The 21,505-nt window shown below is 31.4% G+C and overlaps 1 protein-coding gene and 1 pseudogene across 6 annotated transcripts; one reads left to right on the top strand and one right to left on the bottom strand.

Moving 5' to 3' along the window:
• Positions 1-1,813: 1,813 nt before the first annotated feature.
• On the bottom strand, positions 1,814-3,571 carry LOC114196228 (RING-H2 finger protein ATL74 pseudogene; annotated as a pseudogene). 2 transcript variants are annotated; one of them, XR_014984311.1, is made up of 3 exons: positions 3,396-3,571; positions 3,126-3,238; positions 1,814-3,044 (listed from the first exon to the last, which is right to left on the bottom strand). The product of XR_014984311.1 is annotated as an RING-H2 finger protein ATL74 pseudogene, transcript variant X2 (transcript). The 2 variants fall into 2 exon arrangements; XR_014984310.1 differs by having other exon boundaries at positions 3,126-3,543.
• Positions 3,572-16,815: 13,244 nt separating this feature from the next.
• On the top strand, positions 16,816-20,852 carry LOC114163032 (Basic-leucine zipper (bZIP) transcription factor family protein). 4 transcript variants are annotated; one of them, XR_014984729.1, is made up of 6 exons: positions 16,816-17,355; positions 17,461-17,593; positions 19,271-19,355; positions 19,556-20,009; positions 20,580-20,618; positions 20,692-20,852. XR_014984729.1 is itself a non-coding variant. In XM_028047076.2 (4 exons), exons 1-4 carry the CDS (start codon positions 17,063-17,065, stop codon positions 19,909-19,911), a joined length of 867 nt encoding a protein of 288 aa, XP_027902877.1. In that variant the 5' UTR covers positions 16,816-17,062; the 3' UTR covers positions 19,912-20,457. The 4 variants fall into 4 exon arrangements, 1 of the variants encoding a protein (XP_027902877.1); XR_014984730.1 differs by lacking the exon at positions 20,580-20,618; XR_014984728.1 differs by having other exon boundaries at positions 20,580-20,852.
• The last annotated feature ends 653 nt before the right edge of the window (positions 20,853-21,505 follow it).

Below are 21,505 nucleotides of genomic sequence, written 5' to 3'. Positions count from 1 at the left end.
CTCTTCATTATGTAATGACTAACTTAGTCAATGATTCTCTTTTCTTCTCATTTTCTTTCCACACAACATATTTCTGTAGGTAAAATGTTTACCCATTATGTTTTATATTTTATGATAAAATCAATAAGGATTTTAATGTTGGAGTAGACCATAGGTTAACCAAACACATGTAGCCATGTAGGCATTATGATGGACCTATAAATTCTAAAGTTCAATAAAAGGTTTTCTAGTTCTGACCTCATTCATTTGATATAAAGAAACTTAATTTTCCAACTACTTGAACAGATATTTAGTTTGTCTCATAAATAAACAAGAGACTTTCATAAACTTAATGTCTGAAAAGTTCAAGGTGATGGCATGTGAATGGTAGGAGAAGCTCTAATACCATCTAATGATCCAACCTTGCACAGTTACTTCAGCTATTTTCTGAGCGCACATAATAAATCTATAATCTCAAAGATAAGTTAGGTTGGTAGAAGCAGGTCAAATCTGGTCTTGAGTTACTTGCAGCTCAGTTTTTAAGTTCAATTTCTAATCAAATCTCAGCTACCATTCCCTTCTACCCCAGTAATAAAGTCAATTGCTTCAGCAATAGAATAATCATGAAATGGTATCAGAAGACAGAAACACAAAATGTGTAAAATTACACATCTAAAATCTGTTTTAAAGAGTAAACAGTGTTATAGTGAACCTGTTATTTCATTCTCTCCAAGGCTAAGTGTTACTGCTATTGGAGCCTCTGCTCTAACCATGCTCAAGATGAGTATTCTCTTTTTATTTTCAAATTACAACCTTGAAGTTGAAGAGCAGAGAACTTGAGCAAAATATGTGCCCCACTGATCTAGTGACATGATACTTGTCATCGGATACTAAAGATTTACACATGGGAATTGGGATAAATGCCCGAGTCTTTCAGCCTATAAGCGGTGGATAAAAATGAGAGAATTTAAATAAAGCTTTGGTTGATTGACAAGAGTACTATAAAAGAATAAAGACAGGTTTCAAATTATCAATTCTGATGGCATCACCATGACAGCATTTTGGTTGTCATGCTCTTGAATCCTGATTCACCAAATGCATGTTGTACTTCAAAGGATGTTGCTGTATGGAAGCTTCACTAGAAAAGAAAAGTAAAACGAAAAGGGGTGTTTTCTCTTTATGCCTTGTGTTGTGATCTACACTAAAATGGACAGAAGACAAACTTCGAACTTTTTCAAAATATCAGATGCATAGTAACTGTAAAAGGTGTAAGAACTATCTATCAATGCAAAAACTTTGAATAATAATTGACAGGAGAGAGTCTGCCACATGCCACCGACGTGGAAAGATAGTAATTTAAAAGAAGTTCTTTCTTCTTTTATGCTTATTTCTTATTGACAAGTTTCCGATTTAGATTTGGAATCAGATTTCCAACTCTTACTTTTTGAGGTGCTTATACAGGACATGGTTAATCTTTGTGCTTATTAAGGTTGTTCTTCTCTACTAATTAAGGTTATTTCGATTGAAATATTTTGGACCGCGTGAATTTCCCTTTACAAAAGAATATGCCAGTCACATGGAAGTGGAAAAGAGCACCCATGTTTGGTTTGACATGCAGAGAAAATAAGTGTTCTTTCATGGGATGTGTGATTGATGGTCTTCTGACATTGATTGCCAAGTCACAAGCCATTAAGATTCAGTTATATATTTAGTTAGTTCTACAATCCAAATGCTGATCATGAACTAAATATGCATTAACTACTTTATTTAATTTTTTGAAACCCACTGTAGCTCTATTCAGATCATAAGGAAAGACTTTAGGAACGGAAGCAAGTAAAACTGAACAAGATTTTTCTATTTCTCTGCGATTTTTTGGAGACAATGCCATGCATGGATCCAAGTTTGAGCTAGTCATTCATTAACAATATTTTTTTCTCTTCTGCTTTCTGGAGACAATGCCATTGTGCATATTTTGTTTTTCAATCTATTTGCAGACAACAAGCATTTGAGATTCAGCACTATTTTTCATGCCAGAAAAACATGCACAAACACTGACTGAGATCTAAAACCATGATCCAAACATGCACTATTCCCACATAATATCTACCCCAATATCTTCAATTTTTCATAGTATTACACAGATGCACAGTAAACATGAAAAACAAGTTCCAAATTAAACGAACTAGTCTCCATTTATTCACCCGTTCCTTGGTGGAGGACTAAGTTTGCAATTAACCAATCTCTTCCACAACCACGGCTAAAGACACATGTCCCGGTCCTCCTGAAGCATTCCCTGCATAGTTATTGTTTCCTGCAGCAACAGCTCCAGAAATGGTGGGTTGGTCAAGCAAAGATTGCCTGCAATTAGGACAAGAGGAGTGTGAGAGGAGCCATGTATCTATGCACCTTACATGGAATCCATGGTTACATTTCGGCAACACTCTTACTTTCTCCCCATCCAGAAACTCCCCAAGGCAAATAGGACAATCTGTGGCTGCAATACCGACACTACCTGAACCATAAACAACTATAGGGATCTGATGCAATGCACTCTTCTTTAAGCCTTTTGCCACCAAACGTGCCGCAGTCTCCTCTGGGGTCTCGAAAGCAAACCTGCGGCTACATCTTAGAGCACATCGCACAATTGAGTTGAGTCCCAAAGCACATATAAGCGCACAAAGCAACGCAGCCAAGATAATCACCATATTGGTGTCAAAATTTGCATCACCTGTGAAAGCCTCTCTTGTCCTATTCACGTTACTTGGTGCAGGCGTGCTTGAATTGGAGTCAAGCAAGAAGCGGTGATGAAGAGCCATTATCTGTGTCGACCTCGTCATAAACACAAACAATTCAAGTGCTAAACTCAGAATTCTTGTACCCTTTTGATTTCAGCTGAAGAATCTATCTCTGCCGCTTGAAAAGCTTGGAGAAATGAGCTTGAAAATTTTGAATAAAATAGAGGTGAAACATCTCGGACGTGTGAAAAGCTTTCTCCTTGCACTGGATGGTTACTTACTTGAGTGTTGAGGACAGAGAATTTGGATGGTTGTCAGAGAAGTGTACTACTGGTGAAGCAAGCAAGAAAAAGTTGTGAATTATTTTTTCTATTATGTTATGAACAATAAATAATAGAGAAGGAGCTTAACCTTTTTGAGTTATGGCAATATCTGTGAGGAATCCCACTAGATAAAGGCTCTCAGAGAAGCATCTCTTTGGTTACTGAATACTGAATAGTATCTAAGACTTTGTAGGATGAAGACTGAAAACCAGAAGCACTTTGTTATTATGGAAGCACAGAAAATCAATCTCTGACTCTCAAATCACTATGGCCATGTCTATTCAAATTTCCATAGACCAAAGGCATCATCATGCAAAGCATGACCATGAAGGGTGCGGAAGATTTTAATTGGTCTTACCGGGCTTGTGAATTGTGATGTTTTCCAACTGCAATGGTTGGAGTTTTTCTTCACACTATTTGAGAGCACAAAAAAAAAAGACTAAAATTTTGTGACACAAAAGAAGGTGTGGATATTATGAGGCGCTGTTTTGTCTGGAAGTGTTTTGTTGTTAGTGTTTCAGAGCTGCAGAAGCAATTGGGACATAGATATTATGTTACCAAGTGAAAAGCTAGACAGCTTCTTTGTTGTCGCCTTGTATTATTATTATTTATTATTATTATTATTAATATTATTGCAGCTAGATATGACAGTTTATTTAATTTTGAATAAATATTTTTGCATAAGTAATGTTACTGAAACTAAATTTCAATTAATTTTAGAATGAGGAATAAAATAGAGAGTAAAAAGCAGTTGGGAATTTTAATAATGGTACCTGAATTGATCCATTCTAATCAAAATTAGCTTATTTAAAGCTGCACCTATTCTCAGCACCAAATCCTTCACCCACTCATCCTTATTTTAAAGTTTAACTAATCTGTTTCGTTACTTTCACGTGTTTTCTCATCCAACGCTCCTCTATTCTTTGATTCAGATTTATTATTACTGCTAATTATGCTGCTTTAAGTATAGTAGTTGTGTATCAACCATGTATGGCAGCAATAAACTAAAGATAATTTTAGATATAAAATGTGTTAAATTAATCATATATTGTTTTCGATTTAGTATAAGGCAGAAAAAAATCGAGCAAAACATGAGAAAAATTATTTATAAATAAAACAAATTGATGAAGATAAAATGTAAGAGCATTAATGATTATAATTAATAAAAAAACACCACCATTTATTTCTTTTTAAGAAATGCGACATCCCATTAATAGAAGAAAATGTTATTAAATAAATAGCACACCAAGCATTATAAACGAGCATCGAAAGAGAGTATAGTATAATAACATTACTGTCATTCAAAATATATTTCATAGTTTTTCAAAAGAATGCTCATATAGAGAGCATTAAACACTACATAAAGAAAGTCTTCCTAAAAGGAGTACTCAAAGATTCGAACAGATCGAACATCTAACTATCAGCAGCATCACCTTCCACCTAATCATGATCAGTCGGTGCTTACTTATCTGCTCCTATCAATAATGATGATCATCGCAAAAAGGAAAGTCAATCAAGACATAACACAAAGATAGAAGGGTAAGTTAATGTATTCAAACATTCATACATAAATATAAATGCATAGGTACATCACCCAATAAGTACATACATGGACAAAAGAAACATTAACTCACAAAATTATATTCAATTAAACACCCAACTTACTCTAGATTTGATTATCCGGATTATGCACTTGATATAGAATTCTAAGAAAGTATGCACCTGTATTGATTTCTAAACTTTGTAGAGTCTAGTCACAAGAGGTTATCACCCAATCAGTCACAAGGTTAATCCCAATATGCCTCAGGATCAAACACCTCCCAAGACTAGGATCACATGTCACTCTCACCACATAATCACTCTACTCTACGTGAGTGAGTCATTATTAGAGTTCATAATACCTTCCTTATCTAGACATCTCTTATATCAAGGCATACACTAACCACACCATCACCTAGAATTTTTCTTGAAAATCTTTTATCATCAAGATTCCACATGTTATCTCAAAATAATTAGCATCCCAAGCTAAACACATCAAGTACAGGTCTAAAAAAATGTCACATCATTCATGCATAGCTTCATACATCATACTTTTAACATTAACTCAGTCAATCACAAGTTAAAATAAGGAATTAACTTGAGCAATTATCGCTTAAGCTAGATTTATCTCACTTGGGCGAGACTGATCTCGCTTAAGATAGAAATTCTCGCTTAAGCTAAAATTCGAACAGAGAGCAAAGTTGAATTATGCTATTATCGCTTAAGTTAGATTTTCTCTCTTGGGCTAGACTAATCTCGCTTAAACTAGAAATTCTTGCTTAAACTAGACTAATCTTGCTTAAACTAAAATAGCGAGTTTTCATTAATTTCAGCATGCAAAAACAAAAAATCCCAAAAAAAAAAGAACACAACAACTCCAATTTCATTCATCAATCCAACACATCAAGATGCAATCAAATATCAAGATAAACAATTTATTTCGAAATCTAAAAGAAAACTGTAGCTTCCCTTACCTCACAATTGAAAACGAACTTGCGAAGATGGAAGCCCTAAGTGGAGATGAGCACCACACCCAGAACAACCCAAAGAACTGAAACGTAAAAGCACAGGAAGACAAAATGAGACTTTTACACAAGACTCCAAACTAGAAACAAAAGATAAGAGACGAGGATTTGGAGTTTTCGACTTACACAAAAAGAAAGATGTTCACTTAACTATGTAATGAACTCCCTAATGGCCCTAACTCAGCTTCTGTTTTAAGAAGAGAAGAGATGTGAGCTTTTTGTGATTTGATAGAAAACTGAGAGGAAGGGTAGAGTGGAAAAATTGAAAAGGTTTTTGAAGAAAAGAAAAAGAAAGTGAGCGCACCTTGCGCTTTTTCATTTAAATGAGCCCATATGTCTTAAAATAAATAAAATAAAAAAACGGATTTTACAATAAATATTTCATACTTTTCACCTTGATCATACATAAAGCTTATTAATATGTTTTATGATACGTGACAAGTTAAAAATATATTTTTATCAAAATTATTAAATATATTTAAAGTAAACTGTTTCAGAATTAACTTTTCATTATTTAAAATGTATGTTTAATCATTAATAATTTGAAGGTAGAGAAGCAATGAATTTATAGTTATTATGTAATGATACTTCAATTTGTGTCACGTATCCGTGTTTCACATGTATCCGTATCTGATATTTCAGGATACTTTACCAATATTTATCAATGAAGTATATGATATATAAACCAATAATGTTTTTATGATGCAATAATTTATAAATTTTTATGTTGAAAATATTTAACACATTTGATTTTAATTTGGATTCACACAAGAATAATCATATATTTTGTATGTTTTTAAAAGATATTGTATATTTTTCAATATGCATATATCATGTGTCGTGTCGTGTCTTATTATTTTCAAAATTAGCATATCAACGTATCATATGCGTGTCATATCCAATATACGTATCGTATCTGTGTATCATAGATTTATAATGAGTGACTCAGTTCTTTCAATACCTACTTCTTTAATAAATTATTAACAACTTTTTTTTATTATAATTAGTACATAAACCATACTCTGAATTGTCTATTTTTAATATTTTTTATAAGACAAAAAATTCAAGTATTCGACTAACCGTAAATCTATAGAGAGATTATTTTTATAGGAAAAATAATAAATATAACTTTCTTAAAAAAATACCGATAATTATTACCTTATAATAATTTTTTCTTCAATAATCTCCTACTCAGCTATTATTATATTATAAATCAAAGACATGATTTGGACTTAGATACTAATGGATAGATCAAGTGTTTATTAAGTGTTTATTAATTTGATCTAATGGTAAATGTTTAATACAAAATACAATAAACACGATTAGTTACGAATATTTTTATTTGATTAACTAATTTGATCTTAAAGAATTAGTTACGAATATTTTTATTAGATTAACTAATTTGATCTTAAAGAAGTATTTGATTTTTTTGTCTTTCCTATATAATGTTCCATTAAAACGAATGTAAAAATATAGTTATGAAAGCAATATCATTAGCTAATATATAATTTTTGTATAAATTGACAAGAATGTAAATAATGAGTTTTCTTATGAGACATGAATGATCATTGTTCTTAAAAATTTATCTACGATGAATTGTGCAAGCTCTTAAGATAAAATGTGAATTTTTGTTAGTTTTTTTAAGGAATTCAAAACTAGTAAGAAAACTTTAAAGAGAAAATAATTCATGACTAGAGACGTGAAGATAAGAGGTAAAATTGAATGAATATGCGTTTTGGAGGAGTGTATGAGTCTGTATTTATAGGTGGTGAATAGGACCAAAAATTCCAACATTCCATAAATGAAGCTCAACGTTCTATGTGGTGCATAAGGAAACAACTTGTGGTTGAAGTCTATCGATGACACAAGGCACTTCATTGTTTGGAGAAGAAAAGTGTTTAGGTGGAGAGGGAATCTCAAAAGAGGAGGACAATTTCCATAAGTGAACTTCACTAGTAATCATGGAGCAACTTTCATGGAACTCTGCTTAAAGATCGATACCATGTGTGGAGGAATCGAGAGGTCATGGCTGCTATCACAAATATAGTGTAGAGAAAATTGCACTGAAGTAAAAAGCATGGCAAATTTCTTTTTAGTGAAAGGGGAAAAACCTTTTATAATGCTCTGTTTTACAACATTGCTCACATATTACAAAAGGTAAGAGATAGAAAGAGTGAAAGAAGAAAATCTTTGGTCTTATATAAATTGTAATGCATCAAAGTTGGTATAACAAGTTATATGAACCAATTATAGATTGAGAGACTTAACACACAATGTAGTTTGTATAACAAGCTATATGAACAAAAAATACTTAGTTTGTGTTAGCGGTTTATCAATCACAATACACCACCATAAATCTTGTTATTATCGTGTGTTGCACTTTTTAGACCAAGTGTGAGCTTGATATTCATGAGTGCTTTAGAGATCTTTCCAAGATCTCATGCAAGTGGCCCCACTCAACATTCATACAAGTGATTTCATCAAGCGTATGTTGTAGATCATACACCACCCATAAAGGATGTGAAAATCATTAAACTTTGTTAAAATCTAAAATTCTTATACCATATACTCTAACTACGAAGTTTACCTTCTTAACAATGCAGCACCTAGCACTTTCACACACACACACACAGACCAAAGAAAGAAACAAAATTGATTTAAAATTAATTTTAGTACTAGCAAAACTAATAAGTGACTTATTTTTATTCATATTAACATTGTGCATAGGACCTCCAATCATAATGGTCAGGTTTTTATCACTTGTTTGTTTGCAAGTGGTTTGAGTATCATTCTCCTCAATGTTTTTAAGATCATGTCTCTCCTTAGGGGTTTCGTCTTGTTAGATTTCGTTCTGACTTAACATAATCCATGAAAATTGTTCCACTCTTTACCAACTACTTTATCTTATGTCTTAATTGTATATGTACATTCTTTCCATTGTATTTTTGGTTTTTAGTTGTAGTTATTGTTGATTGGCAAACATAATGCATTGATACAGATGAGGTTGGTTTCATTCTTAGTAGAATGTTTTCTAAGAAGCTTTTCAACCACTTAGCTTCACTTTCATCCATCTCAAAAGTAACAAACTTTGATGATCTTGCAACAACTGATTGCCTGGATGATCTTTGTTACGAGATTGACAAGTGTACCAAATCGCATAAGTAATAAAGTGAAAACTTCAAGTACCGTTTCTCAAGAGACTAATGTGGTTTTGAGAAAATTATGTTTATTTACTAACGAAGGCTAAGAAATTTCAAACAAGGAAATATTTTGATGAATGAAAATAAAATAAATTTAAAACTAAGAAGGTAGTAAAATTCACAAATGAAAACAATTAATTTGATTTAAGAAACTATATGGTAAAGGCTTCGATGGGATTAAGTTTTATAATTCGATTCAAAACAAAAATACCAAACAATATATATATATATATATATATATATATATATATATATATATATATATATATATATATATATATTCTCTTCTCTCGTACTCACATTTTGTAACACGCATCGATTTTTTAATTTTTATTTTTATTTTTAAAATTTAAAAAAAAATTAAAAAAAATTAAATTTTCTATATTACATTTTTGTATAAATATAAATATGCAGTACAATACTATTATAATTTAAATCATTGACACTTACAAATTAAGTTCTAATTATTAATTATAATAGAGTAATTTAACATGTAAATATAATAATTATTTTAATTTATCCAATTAAAGATATTAATCGATCAATTAAAAGCTTAGAAAATATTTATATGATTAAATATGCTCTATATATATATATATATATATATATATATATAAAAACAAATTTTATAATAAAAATTATAAAAAAAAGTGACAGGCTAGCCCGTCCTATGGCAGGGTGGGTTGCAGTTTCTAGCCCCCCGTTTTCCAGTGGCAGGCTAGCCCGCCCCAACCTTTCTGGCAAGCCAAAGGCGGTGCAGGCCAACACGGGTCGAACTGACCCGTTTTGCGACCCCTAATTACGTCTAACCCCCGTGAATGAGGGAGTTAGCTACTCATAAACATTTTGAATCCTAGAATAATGATTAAAATGAATGCCTCTAGTCTTCAGAATGCGGCTCTACCGAAAATGATTTTTAACTATGTGAGACCTTTTATTTATAGACTTTCATAATTGGGCAAGGTCTAAAATTTGGACTTGATTTTGTACTTGAATAAATTGTAATAGATAATCCTTGATATATATATATATATATATATATATATATATATATATATATATATATATATATATATATATATCTTTTAATCTTTAGAGATTTCATATCCTTGATATATTCTTCAAATCTTATGATTTGTAATTGAAGTAACCAACTCGCTAAATAATTGATTTTTTTGATATATTATGTTAATATTTAGTAATATTCACTGATTCTATTGATAACCTTTTTAAATATATGAGATTTTCATTTATCTGCAAAATATAAACCAAATATTTATCTTTTCCAAATTTATTAAATAATACTTGAAATATCTAAAAATAATAATAAAATAATAATAAAAAATAAAAACATGATAATACCAATTATCAAAATACCCCAAACATAAGAATTTTCATGTCCTCATGAAAGCTTAGAATTATGGATTAGAAAACCCAGACCAACTGATCAAAATATTTTCAAGTGAAAATGACTTCTCAATCCTAATTATGCCACAATAAAGAATTATAATTGTAACCCCAAAGTTCAAGACAGAATAGTGTGATTTTTATTTATCCACTTCAATCCTTAATCAATATAAGAAATAATAACCAAACAATTGAAATAACTCACAGAAATTTAGTGTTTCACTCAGCACACATGTGTATAGTAATAATCACTCACATTTGCCCATCATCTAATTTATACACTTCACATAATTGATAAGATCAAAATGTCTACCTATGTTGTAATGAGGCTTGGTTTAGAAAGAACAATGGGTTTTTCAGGAATTCAAAGACACCACTAAGCCTTAAGAGAATAACATGTGAATAATTCATTATATTATGAGTATTCTCCTTTGAAATCAACCTTTCAAAATTGGATATGCTTTACACAACCCTTTTTCAGTGCATGGTACTTGTTGTCTTTTCTCTTTTTCCTTTTCCTGGGATAGGGTTTTTAAAAAAAGTCTACCCCAAACTTATTCAATCTCATACCCTGATGGGGTGTTTATACCCTATTCCAAACTGATCTCATCTCATACCTTTGTTCTACTTAACACATACCTATTCTTTTTTACTAAGATACGAGATAAAATATCTTTTCTTTAAAGGCTATGAGTAAACAAACGAAACAATTAGGCTCAAAAAGGGTAACAACAAACAATTAATATATATCAAGATTGGTTATTTAGCTAAGTAGGTTAAACATATCAATAAGTGCCTTTATCCTTTCCAACCAGATATGTGATTATATTAAAAAGAATAAAGCAAAAATTAATTTAATGGCAATAATTGTTTCCCTTACAGCTCTTTACACAAAAGCTCAGAACACTCAAATATTTAAAAGTACGATCTTACTCTCATGTTTGAAAAGGGACTAACTTCATGTGATCATACCAAAGTATCTCTCACTCAAAGTACGCCACACAACATTCCAATTGTATGCACAATCAAAATACAACAAAATCAATGCCCAGGAATCTCTTCCCCACAAACACTTTTTTTTTCATAACAATCATATCAGATTCAAAGGATACCTTAACCCCAACTTTTTTCCAACAATGCTACAAATATAAATTAAATATAATAGATAGCACATGTAGCACATTGTTTATGGCTAGAGTTTTCCCATATGTGAGCTTTAAAAGAACTTTTTCTTTTTCCGTGCCAAGAGTTGTCCTAGAATCATCAAGATACACGTGTTCTTCTCCATCCCCCGCAGTAGTGTCGGATGAAAACATTTTTTTTACAGATGTGCCTAGTGGCCCTAGAGTCACAATGTTTATTTGTCAAAGGACCGCAACAATTGCATAGTCTCCTCTAACTATATTTGCTTTATGAGGATTATCTTTTCTTACTCCATGTTTAGACTAAGGTGCATGGTGGCCTGACTTTCCTCAAACAAAATAAGTTTTCTTTTTCTTGAAAGTGGTGTTAGATCCATTGGGATGATAATATTTAAATTTATTTTTCTTTTTGTGATCAGGTTTTTCCTCAAACATTTAAAGAGTTAGTTTATCTTCTACCATGTTTACCTTAGTAGACAATGCTTTAGCCCTTGCAATAGTGTATTCCTTTCTGTTGGTACTTTGATCATGATATGAGTGAAAAGGTTTGGCAATGACATTTTTCTATGCATATGCTTCAGTTGTTGTTTGTAGTCAGTCCAAGATTATGAAAGTTTTTTCTATTAGAGGTTATGAAACAAATTCATCAGGTAAGACTATGTTCCCTACTTTAATATCTTTAAGCAGCTTGCGGTACTCGTTGATTTGGATCTTGTTGTCTTTGTGTTCGATCATCTCTCAATGGTAGTAGTTTTTTATGACAAACCTTTGTTTAATGAAATCTTCAGTAATGTATTCGAGAATCAGAGAATCCCAAATGTCTTTGGCTTCCTTATAAGAGCAATACACATCGAATAAATCGTTAGATAATGTGCCAAGCAAGGTGTGACAATACATTTAATTCACATGGGTCTAGTCTTCAATTTGTCTTGCGGGTGTACTGGAGTTGAGTTTGGAAGTGGTAAGAGTAAAACTGAAAACTTCTAGCATAAAAAGTTTGGTCAGTGAAAACTTTAATTTTTTAGAACAATTTTGTAAATATAGTTTATGTTGCGATTTGACTTCTTTGTGTAGATTTGTTGTCGATGTTCATGTCCTCAGTCATTAAGTTCTTAAGATTTTTGTATAAATTAATGAGAACACAAATAAGATGGGTTTCTTGAGGCGTGAATGATCATTGCCTTGAAGGATTTATTTGCAGTGTATTGCAGAAGTTTCCTATGATACAATAAGATCTTCTCAGAAGTCTCCCAAGAACTCAAAACTAGCAAAAAAAAAACTCTTTGAGATAAAAATAACCCAGGACCAAATAAAGATAAGAGATGAGAATGAGTGAATATATGTTTTTGAGGAGTGCAAAAGCAATTATTTATAAGTGGGGGATAGGGTGAGAAACCCCAACATTCCATGGATGAAGCTGAACTTTTTGCATGAAGCATATATCTCTACTGAAAAGGAAACAACTTGTGGCTAAAGTCCAACCATGACATGCGCAACGAACTGCACTGTTTGGAAAAGAAGAGTGTTTCAGTGGAGAGGAAATCTCGAAAGAAGAACAAAAATTTCATGGGTGAACCTCTTCTATGATCACGAAGCAAATCGTAGAGCAAATTCACAGCTTTTGTGAAGAAGATCTCCTAATGAACATTGAACAACTTTCATGGAGCTTTGCTTGATGATCGACCTCATGCATGGAGGAATCACTAGACTATATTTTTAGTATTGTTAAAAGTACAGGACAATATCTTACTTTTAGACTATATTAAGTAGTCTAAGTCATAACATAACTTTTGGATAAAATATACGAATAAAAAAGTATAAATTAATGACAAGATTTAATACAAATGGAAAATAAACAAATAATTTATTTTGTGTGAACTAAATCATTAAATTTAAAATAGTTAAATATGTTTTTGGTTCCTTAACTTTCTTAACTCTAAGTGAAAATTGGAATTAGTGAAACTTTTGCCCAATTTAGTCCCTCAACTTTAGAAATGCATGGATTTAATCTTTTTAACCAAATTTTGTTAAGTTATTTGACTTTTCAAACGCATTTCATGATAACATTTGAGTTGTTTACATTATTTGACACATTTTCACTTCAATATTAGCTGAGAAATGCATTTGAAATGTCAAATGAACTTAACAAATTTTGGTTAAAAAGGTTAATTCACACATTTCTAAAGATGGAAGACTAAAATTTTAAATAGAGACTCATTCTAATTTTTACTCAAAGTTAAGAGACAAAAACATATTTAACCAAATCTAAAATTATATACATGTAGTTAATATTTTGTTTCTTACCGTTACACCTAATAAAGTTTATAAATAATACTCATTGTTGTTTAATTTGAACAATGAAAATATATTGTTGGGTAAAAAGTTAATGTTAATATATAACTAAACATAAAAGGAGTTTTTAACCCTTTGTCTTTTATTTTATAAATATAAATTCTTTAATGATTTTTTCAAAATTAATTATATATTAATACTAATCTTTTTAATAAACATATTTAATAATTAATAGAAAGAAAAGTCATATTAACTATTAGTGAAGTTGAAAGAATGCGAGTAAGATATAATGATGTGATACAACGTGAATGGAGGTTACTTTACGTTTTCTAAAAACCAATATACATATATGAAGGTTGGTTGGAGAGAGATGTGGGAGTAAGATATAATGATGTGAGAGTTAATGAAATTGTGTTTGGGTTTAAATAGAAAGCACAACACACTACGCCATTCATTTAAGAAAGTGTTTGATATTTGTTGGAGCATACTTTTGTGGGGCACTATGGGATAAAGGCCAAAGTTCGATACAGCAAAATGATATGGATTAGGCGATTGCGAAAGAAGGCAACACATAGCTGCAAAATTATATACAGCGATTAACAAATAAGCACCAAATGAAGAGGTGATGTGCTTCAAATTTCAACAATCCATTCACTTTATCTCTCATACACAACTTCCATCAATGCCACCAATACATTCTCTCACACAATTGTGTCACGCCAAACTTTGGTCTGCATATTTATTGTGTTGCTACACTAATTCACCATTTCACAAGATATTTTTGTAATAGAATCTCAGGAACGGTTTAGTGCATGATGATGGATCAAGGTTTTCAGAGCATGCAAGGCTTTTGCTTCCTGTACCACCACAATTTCTAAGTGCACTCCTACGAGTAAGGGTTTTCTCTGTTCCATCTAGATCTAATAAAATGAATTTCTATATTCTAAGTACAATTGTCCCATAAAGCAATACAGAATTAATTCAACTTCCCTCAAAATGACGTGTGTTACTAGTTCAATATAAAACCTAATTAAAATGTTTAATTTATAAGTAAAAACAATCAAATAATTCATATTTAATAAAATTAATAATTTCGAGATATAACCATGTCAACTTTATACGGTGATGAATCTACATGTTCAGGAAGGTACGACAAACGCACCTGTTAATTTTGTTAAATTATTAGCTTTCCACTTAATTACCTTTTAAAGTGTTATATCTAAAATCTATTTTAATAAATAATATTTAATTAATGTTCGCGCATAAATTAAATTAATTAATTTCAAACTCTCCTCCGATAGTTATATTTATTGCGTTACACAGTAAATATATTTATACTCTCAAATATATATTATATTATAGTTCAATATAAATGTTACAACAAAAAATTGAATGATTTTATCGAAATAAAAAATAAGTATTAAAACACCGAGGTCAAGAAAAGCACCGAAATCAGAAAATAGTTTTCTTTAACCTCTGAGTTAATTTTTAATTTATAGGAAAAGTAGTTACAAAGATCGATCAAAATATCTTTTTTATATAAAATATTTTAATTAAATATCAACTATTACTCAGACAAACTTGAGTCCAATTTTTGAATCCATAAACTTTAAGGTCAATGTTGGACAATAACAGATTTTAACTAAAAATTTTGGAGGGATCCAAATATTATATTCAAAATTATATATTTAATCATTATATTAAAGTAATAAAATTACATAATTTAATATTTAAATCTATTTGGATATTTATTTTTTAAATTTTAACTCTTCAATTTATTGGATATTTCTTTCCATATTTGATTATGTTTTTTTATTATGATACAAATAATTAATATTTTTTTATTATGATACAAATAATTAATATTAAATTTCTCACTTGGTCAAATTTAAAGAAATGATTCTCCTACTGAAATCATTAGATTATTATTATCATGCTTACAAATATACAAAGAATTGAATCTATTTTATTTTCATCTTCAAATATGTAAATTTAGTTTTATCACTTTTAACAAATAATATATTTCTTTATTCTTTATTAATATACCTCTTTCTAAAAAATAAAATTAAAAATAATTTATAATATTTATCTATTTGGTCCTATGTAAAAAGATAAGAAATTGAATCACTTAAATGATTGAGCTGTTTGTTTGGGTCTATCTGGAGTTTTGAAATTATTATAAGCAAGTCATAAGCAAAGGGCTGAGAAACAAATTTATTTGTGTTTGTTTGAGCTTTGATAGTAAATATGAAGTTTTGAAATTATTATAAATCTTACATTTAACTAACAATTCTAAATAGTAAAATTTAGTGGTTAAAATATTTCAATATAAGAAAATATTATATTAATTTTCAAATACATAAAAGAAATGTTTTTTATTTATATATAATTTTTTTTATTAAAAAAAATGGGAAGCCAAGGTTCCTAGAATTTAAATTAAGTCAGGTTGGACCTCGATGACCATACAAAAACTTACTTAAAATAATTAATTTAAGAATAAAAACAATCAAATAATACGTATTTAATAAATAATACGTATTTAATGAATAATAATTTTTAGATATAGCCATGTCAGCTTTACATTTAATTTTCCCTTTAAAATGTTATTTCTAAAATATATTGTAGTAAAATATATTAATTAGATTTAATTAATGTTCCTACATAAATTGAAATTAACGTTAATTACACTCTACTATTTCCTTAAAATAGATGCGACTTTTCTGCAATGAGCAATAATCATATACCAGTTAATTAGTAATGGATATCTACATGATTACTACCTGGTAACTAATCGTTTATCTACATGATTTAACCTTAGAAAACTACACGGTGTTTCGAGAGTTGTATTTTAAGACTCTAGGAACACATGTATTATTTAAATATCCAACTTTGTACGATCACAAATGAAATTTAATACTTTATTCAACATCTTCAAGGAATCATCTGTTGCTTAATCATTTCCCCTTTCTCAAATGTCAACCCATTCATCAACCTAACAACATAATTTACCCACTCAGAGGCACCACTATTTAATATTGATAGAAAAATTAAGGAGAGATTAAAAATAAAAATGTGAAATAATTATAGAGAAAAACTTATTTAATTAATTAATTAATTTATTTATTTATTTATTTATCGCGAGCATAGTTAGTGGGAGGTATGAGGGAGAAACGTTAACAGCGGGACAAGAAAAAATAGCAGAAATAAACAAATGAAAAGAAGAGCATGATGGGACATTTTCTGATTCATTACGATTAAGAAGAAAAAGAAGCCTAAACGACGACGTTCGGAATCCCCTCCGTAGGCAGAGACCGCGCTAGTGAGAGCCAAAAGGGGAGGGAAACGGACCAGTGACCGGTTCATACCCATCGGATCCGAACATACCGACAACCCGGTCACTATCACCCCTCCCCCGAAACGATGTCGTTCGCTCACCACCGTCGAACCCAATCGGAGATGCTTTTCCGGATCAACGACGACTTTGACCTCGAGGTCGATCTCTCTCCTCCGCATTTCCAAGATCCCACCCCGCCCAACCAATCCGGACCCAAACCCGAATCTCCGCCGCATGAGACCGCCCGCTCGGGTCACCGGAGGAGTAATTCCGCGGACACCTCTTCCTCCTCGCAGCTCGAAGGCATTGAGGCCAAGAAGGCCTTGTCCCCCGATAAGCTCGCCGAACTCTGGACCGTTGATCCCAAACGTGCCAAGAGGTTCCTTTCTCTCCTTCACATTGTGATGTCGTTTCGATTTCAATTCCTGGTTTCAATTGTCACTTTCTTGCGTTGTGACTTAAGGGAATGGGGCATGTGATGCAGGATTCTCGCTAACCGTCAATCCGCGGCGCGCTCCAAAGAGAGGAAAGCTTGTTACGTGTCGGAGCTTGAAAGGAAATTTCAATCCCTTCAAACGGAAGCAACCACTCTCTCTGCTCAATTAAGTCTTTTCCAGGTTCCTCTTCCTCTTAAATTTTAAATCTGCATTGCTTCATTCATAAGTAACCACGTTGGATAGATCTTGTCATCTGGATTATGTCCAATTTAGGTTGTGTGTTTGTTTGGGGATACAGCATAGTTAAAACACTTACAGTTCAATTCATATTTGCTATGGTTAAGTATAACATTTTGTGTTCGAATATACTCTATGGTCACGTCATCTTTTTCATTAACGTGATGTGACATTACCTGAATTTTCTTTTTCGAAACATATTGAAAAATCAATTCACTTATCAGGCATATCAAATAAACTTTTAAGTATGTATGGAAAATATTTATTGAGAGATGTCAAAAAAACCTTAAATGAATCTCATTGTATCAAAAATTTAGTCCTTTGTTCCAGTTGGGAATACCTAGATTCAGCTAAAAGGTACATTTGACCAAAGATATAATCTAATTTTGATAAGCTAAACCATCAAGCTTACCGAAATAAGTTAAAAGGAAACTATGATACTCTTAACTATTTTCATAAGCTCAGATAAACTTTCCATAAGTTCTTCAAAATGCCCCCTTAGTTGTTTCTAGTAATGCATGTTCTTTTCAGTTGTCCTTGTGTTTTGCAGCCAGAATTTATTGTATTTTAAGTTATGAAAGTGATTATGCGTAGAAGTAACTCTTACGTATTTGCATGAGAAGTGTTTTTATACACAGTCACTCGTATATAACATAGTCAACCAACAAGTAATGCTTTAAATATTAGACTCCCTTTCTTTAAAGTCGGGGAGGGAGAATCGATGCATATGATTACTGATAACTCTGTCATAAGAAATGCTAGTGACGCTTTCTCCCATGCACCCGAGTGAAATTCATGCGGGATCAATCTTTGAAAAGTGTGCATTTAGCATTCTTCTCGTGTTATTTATTATTCCAGTATCCAACATTTAGTTGCACACATGACACATAAATCACATTAGCATCTACACAGTACTTAGCTAGTCATACACAGTTTGATCGCTTCGTGCAGTAATTCAATCGCTTTCGCTCCAAACAAACTGCATGTGGTGCAGTTTGCATTTCGACAATTTAGATTTGATTAAATATAGTTGAGATTGTTTATAGATGTAAAATGAATGATTTGGATGAACGGCACTATGTCTAGTGTAAACACTGCTAATGATATTGATCCCTTCGCACATATGTAAGCCATTGTGTCCAGTTTTAATGATCACCAAGCATTGTTCTGTGTATGTCTATATTTAAGGAATGCTAGTAATACATTCTTTATGCTTTTTTTACACTACTTTTTGGGAGAAATCTTGCATGGGTAAAAGGAGTGTTGCTAATATTTCTTATATATGTAAAATACCTTTTTTTTTTCAAATTGAAAGACGGGGCTTTTAGATGTCTGTTCTGAATCATTGTCTCTGTGACATGATGATCAGGTGCTATGATAGGATTCATTTCCTGTTGGATTTGCTTTATTTGCTTTTTTAAATTTTGAGTAGGCTGCTTTGTCAATGTCAGGCATGAATAGTAACTTACCCCAATGTTAGGTGATTTTGTCTTCGCTTATTAATTTGCTTTTGTTTCCTTTACTGCACTTTATTTCAAATTCATTAAACTCAATTTAATGTTATGGTGGCTTTCATGTTATGCCACCTGAGACTAGTTCTTTCTAAAACATCTTTTTCAGAGAGATACAACTGGTCTGAGTTCTGAAAATACGGAGTTGAAGCTTAGGTTACAAGCCATGGAACAACAAGCTAAGTTGTGTGATGGTACGTTTCATCCATACAAAAGCTATCCTGTTTCCACTTGCTACTCGGTAGTCACTGTACACGTTTATATTTGAAATGTGTTACATATATCTTGGTTATCTTTGATATCCCACTGATAGTGTTTGTGTTATGTTAAATTTTCAGCTAATACTGTTATTTATAACTCACATTCCTGCTTCCAAAAATTGTAAAATGCACAGCTCTAAATGAAGCACTGAAGAAAGAACTTGATAGGCTGAGGATTGCAACTGGAGAGATAGCAATGCCCGCTGATAACTATGGCTTGGGAATGCATCAGCTTACATATTCTCAAGGACCGTTTTTCTCACATCAGCCACAACATGGGCAGAGTGCATTTCAGGCCACGCAAATGCCGCAGATGCATTCACTCTCATCTAATGTGTCTACTTCCAATGAGCCTCTGTTTGATCTAGACATTCCCTATGATATGTCCGAAATGTTGTCGAATGAATCTATCGGACAGTTTCAGGGGCTGGACATAGGCAACGGGGTTTCTCAGGTTCTGATCCCAGATTATCCCTCCAATTTCTGTTAATAAAAATCAGCAATGCCTTTTGGCTCAAAATGACTGACCAACATGTCACCAGCCTTTTTATTGGAGTGGTCATAGACTGGCTTGAGTGGGATCTAAAGGTATTAATTTTTTTTTTCTATTTAATTATTTATTTTTTATTTATTATGTGTTTGGGTTAGTTTATCTTCAAAAAATAATCACCCTTTTGTTTTTCAATTTTAGAACGAAAAACGTAATTGTTTTCCTAAAGTAAGTTAAAACAATAAATATCAGTGTTGCCTCCCCCCCATTCCAATTAGGCTCAATTTATAGAGATCAAAATTCTGAGATTTTTTTTTTTGAAGTTATATGATTCATTCTAGTCTCTCCTTTCATTTTTTTTTACATTAATTTGTATATGGGAAAAATTGTATTTACTTGCACCTTCCCGACAATGTATACACGTTTTTTCGCTTAGCAGAGAGTAGGTGTTTGTGAGAGTTTTCATTTTCTACCATGTTGCAGAAAGAAGCATTTGTCATAAATTTTAATTGGGACTATTCATACATGGATGGACCATCTTGTTTATATTTTTGTGGAAACATAAGTTAGACATGTTTTGTTGGTTTACTCTACTGCCAATTTTAAAGAAGCTATTTGAATGAGCGCCTCAAGTGTCCACATAATTTTTGCTTTTGGTATTGTGTTAGGCACGAAATAAATGGCAAGCCCTTTTTTTTATCATAAAGGTGATGCTCCCTTTTATCTTTTATCTTCTCTGTTGTCTTCGTTCGTTTTTTCATTAAATTTTCCCCTTCTCAGGCATTTTATGTGGCACGTTTGCTGATATTTGCAGAAAGAGTTGTATTGTTAAAATCATTGACATTCTCAAAATTGGACTGGTAATAGAATCGATTAGTTCATTACTTTGATCTTAGTTGAACTATTGGCAGTTAAAAATAAATATCCTAAAAGTTGCATTACATTGAGTGATGAAATGCGATAAATGTCTGGTAAAATTTTAAATGAATTTAAAATGGTCAGATTATACATTAAGTATGCTAAAAAGGAAGCCAAATAATAAGTAGTTGAATAATTTGTAAATGAACTTCCGTATAGTAGACCTTTCTTTCTTGACTCTGGGTCTTTTATTGACTGAAAAATATTTTTTAAATGAAAAATTAGTGAACTAGAACACTTAGTTTCCCTCGTTAATTTTGCAATAGTTTTCATCAGATTCAAAACCAACCTTCTTTTTTTCGGGTTAAGTATATGGAACGTCTTATTAGTTCATCAATTTTTCTGGCATAATAATTGGCTGACCGGATTCAAGTTTTCAAAAAAAAAAAAAAATATATATATATATATATATATATATATATATATTACTTTTAACTTGTGAATAAGCTAATTTTAGTTAATGAAAAAAATTATTTTTATTTTCCATTTTTTTTTTCAAATGAGCGTTTAGGGGAACTCGAATCAGATGGTCTTTCAGAGGCTGTTAATTTTATCACATACTTTATTGAAAAGAACTGAATGAGTAAATATAAACAAGTAGTTTTTAAAACATGTATTGAACTAAATGCACTCTTTTACATAATGTTATTCTTTATTTTAGGATAATGGTTAATTG

The sequence above is a fragment of the Vigna unguiculata genome, chromosome 9, assembly GCF_037176805.1.
Source record: "Vigna unguiculata cultivar grain cowpea cultivar isolate G323 ecotype 2 chromosome 9, ASM3717680v1, whole genome shotgun sequence".
NCBI lineage: Eukaryota > Viridiplantae > Streptophyta > Magnoliopsida > Fabales > Fabaceae > Vigna > Vigna unguiculata.
This window is presented reverse-complemented; position numbering and strand designations above follow the sequence as displayed.

Coding starts and splice junctions, on each gene's coding strand:
- LOC114163032 (XM_028047076.2), top strand. CDS start 17,063: ATGTCGTTCGCTCACCACCGTCGAACCCAATCGGAGATGCTTTTCCGG. Junction 17,356..17,460: donor GATCCCAAACGTGCCAAGAG/GTTCCTTTCTCT, acceptor CATGTGATGCAG/GATTCTCGCTAACCGTCAAT. Junction 17,594..19,270: donor CTCAATTAAGTCTTTTCCAG/GTTCCTCTTCCT, acceptor CATCTTTTTCAG/AGAGATACAACTGGTCTGAG.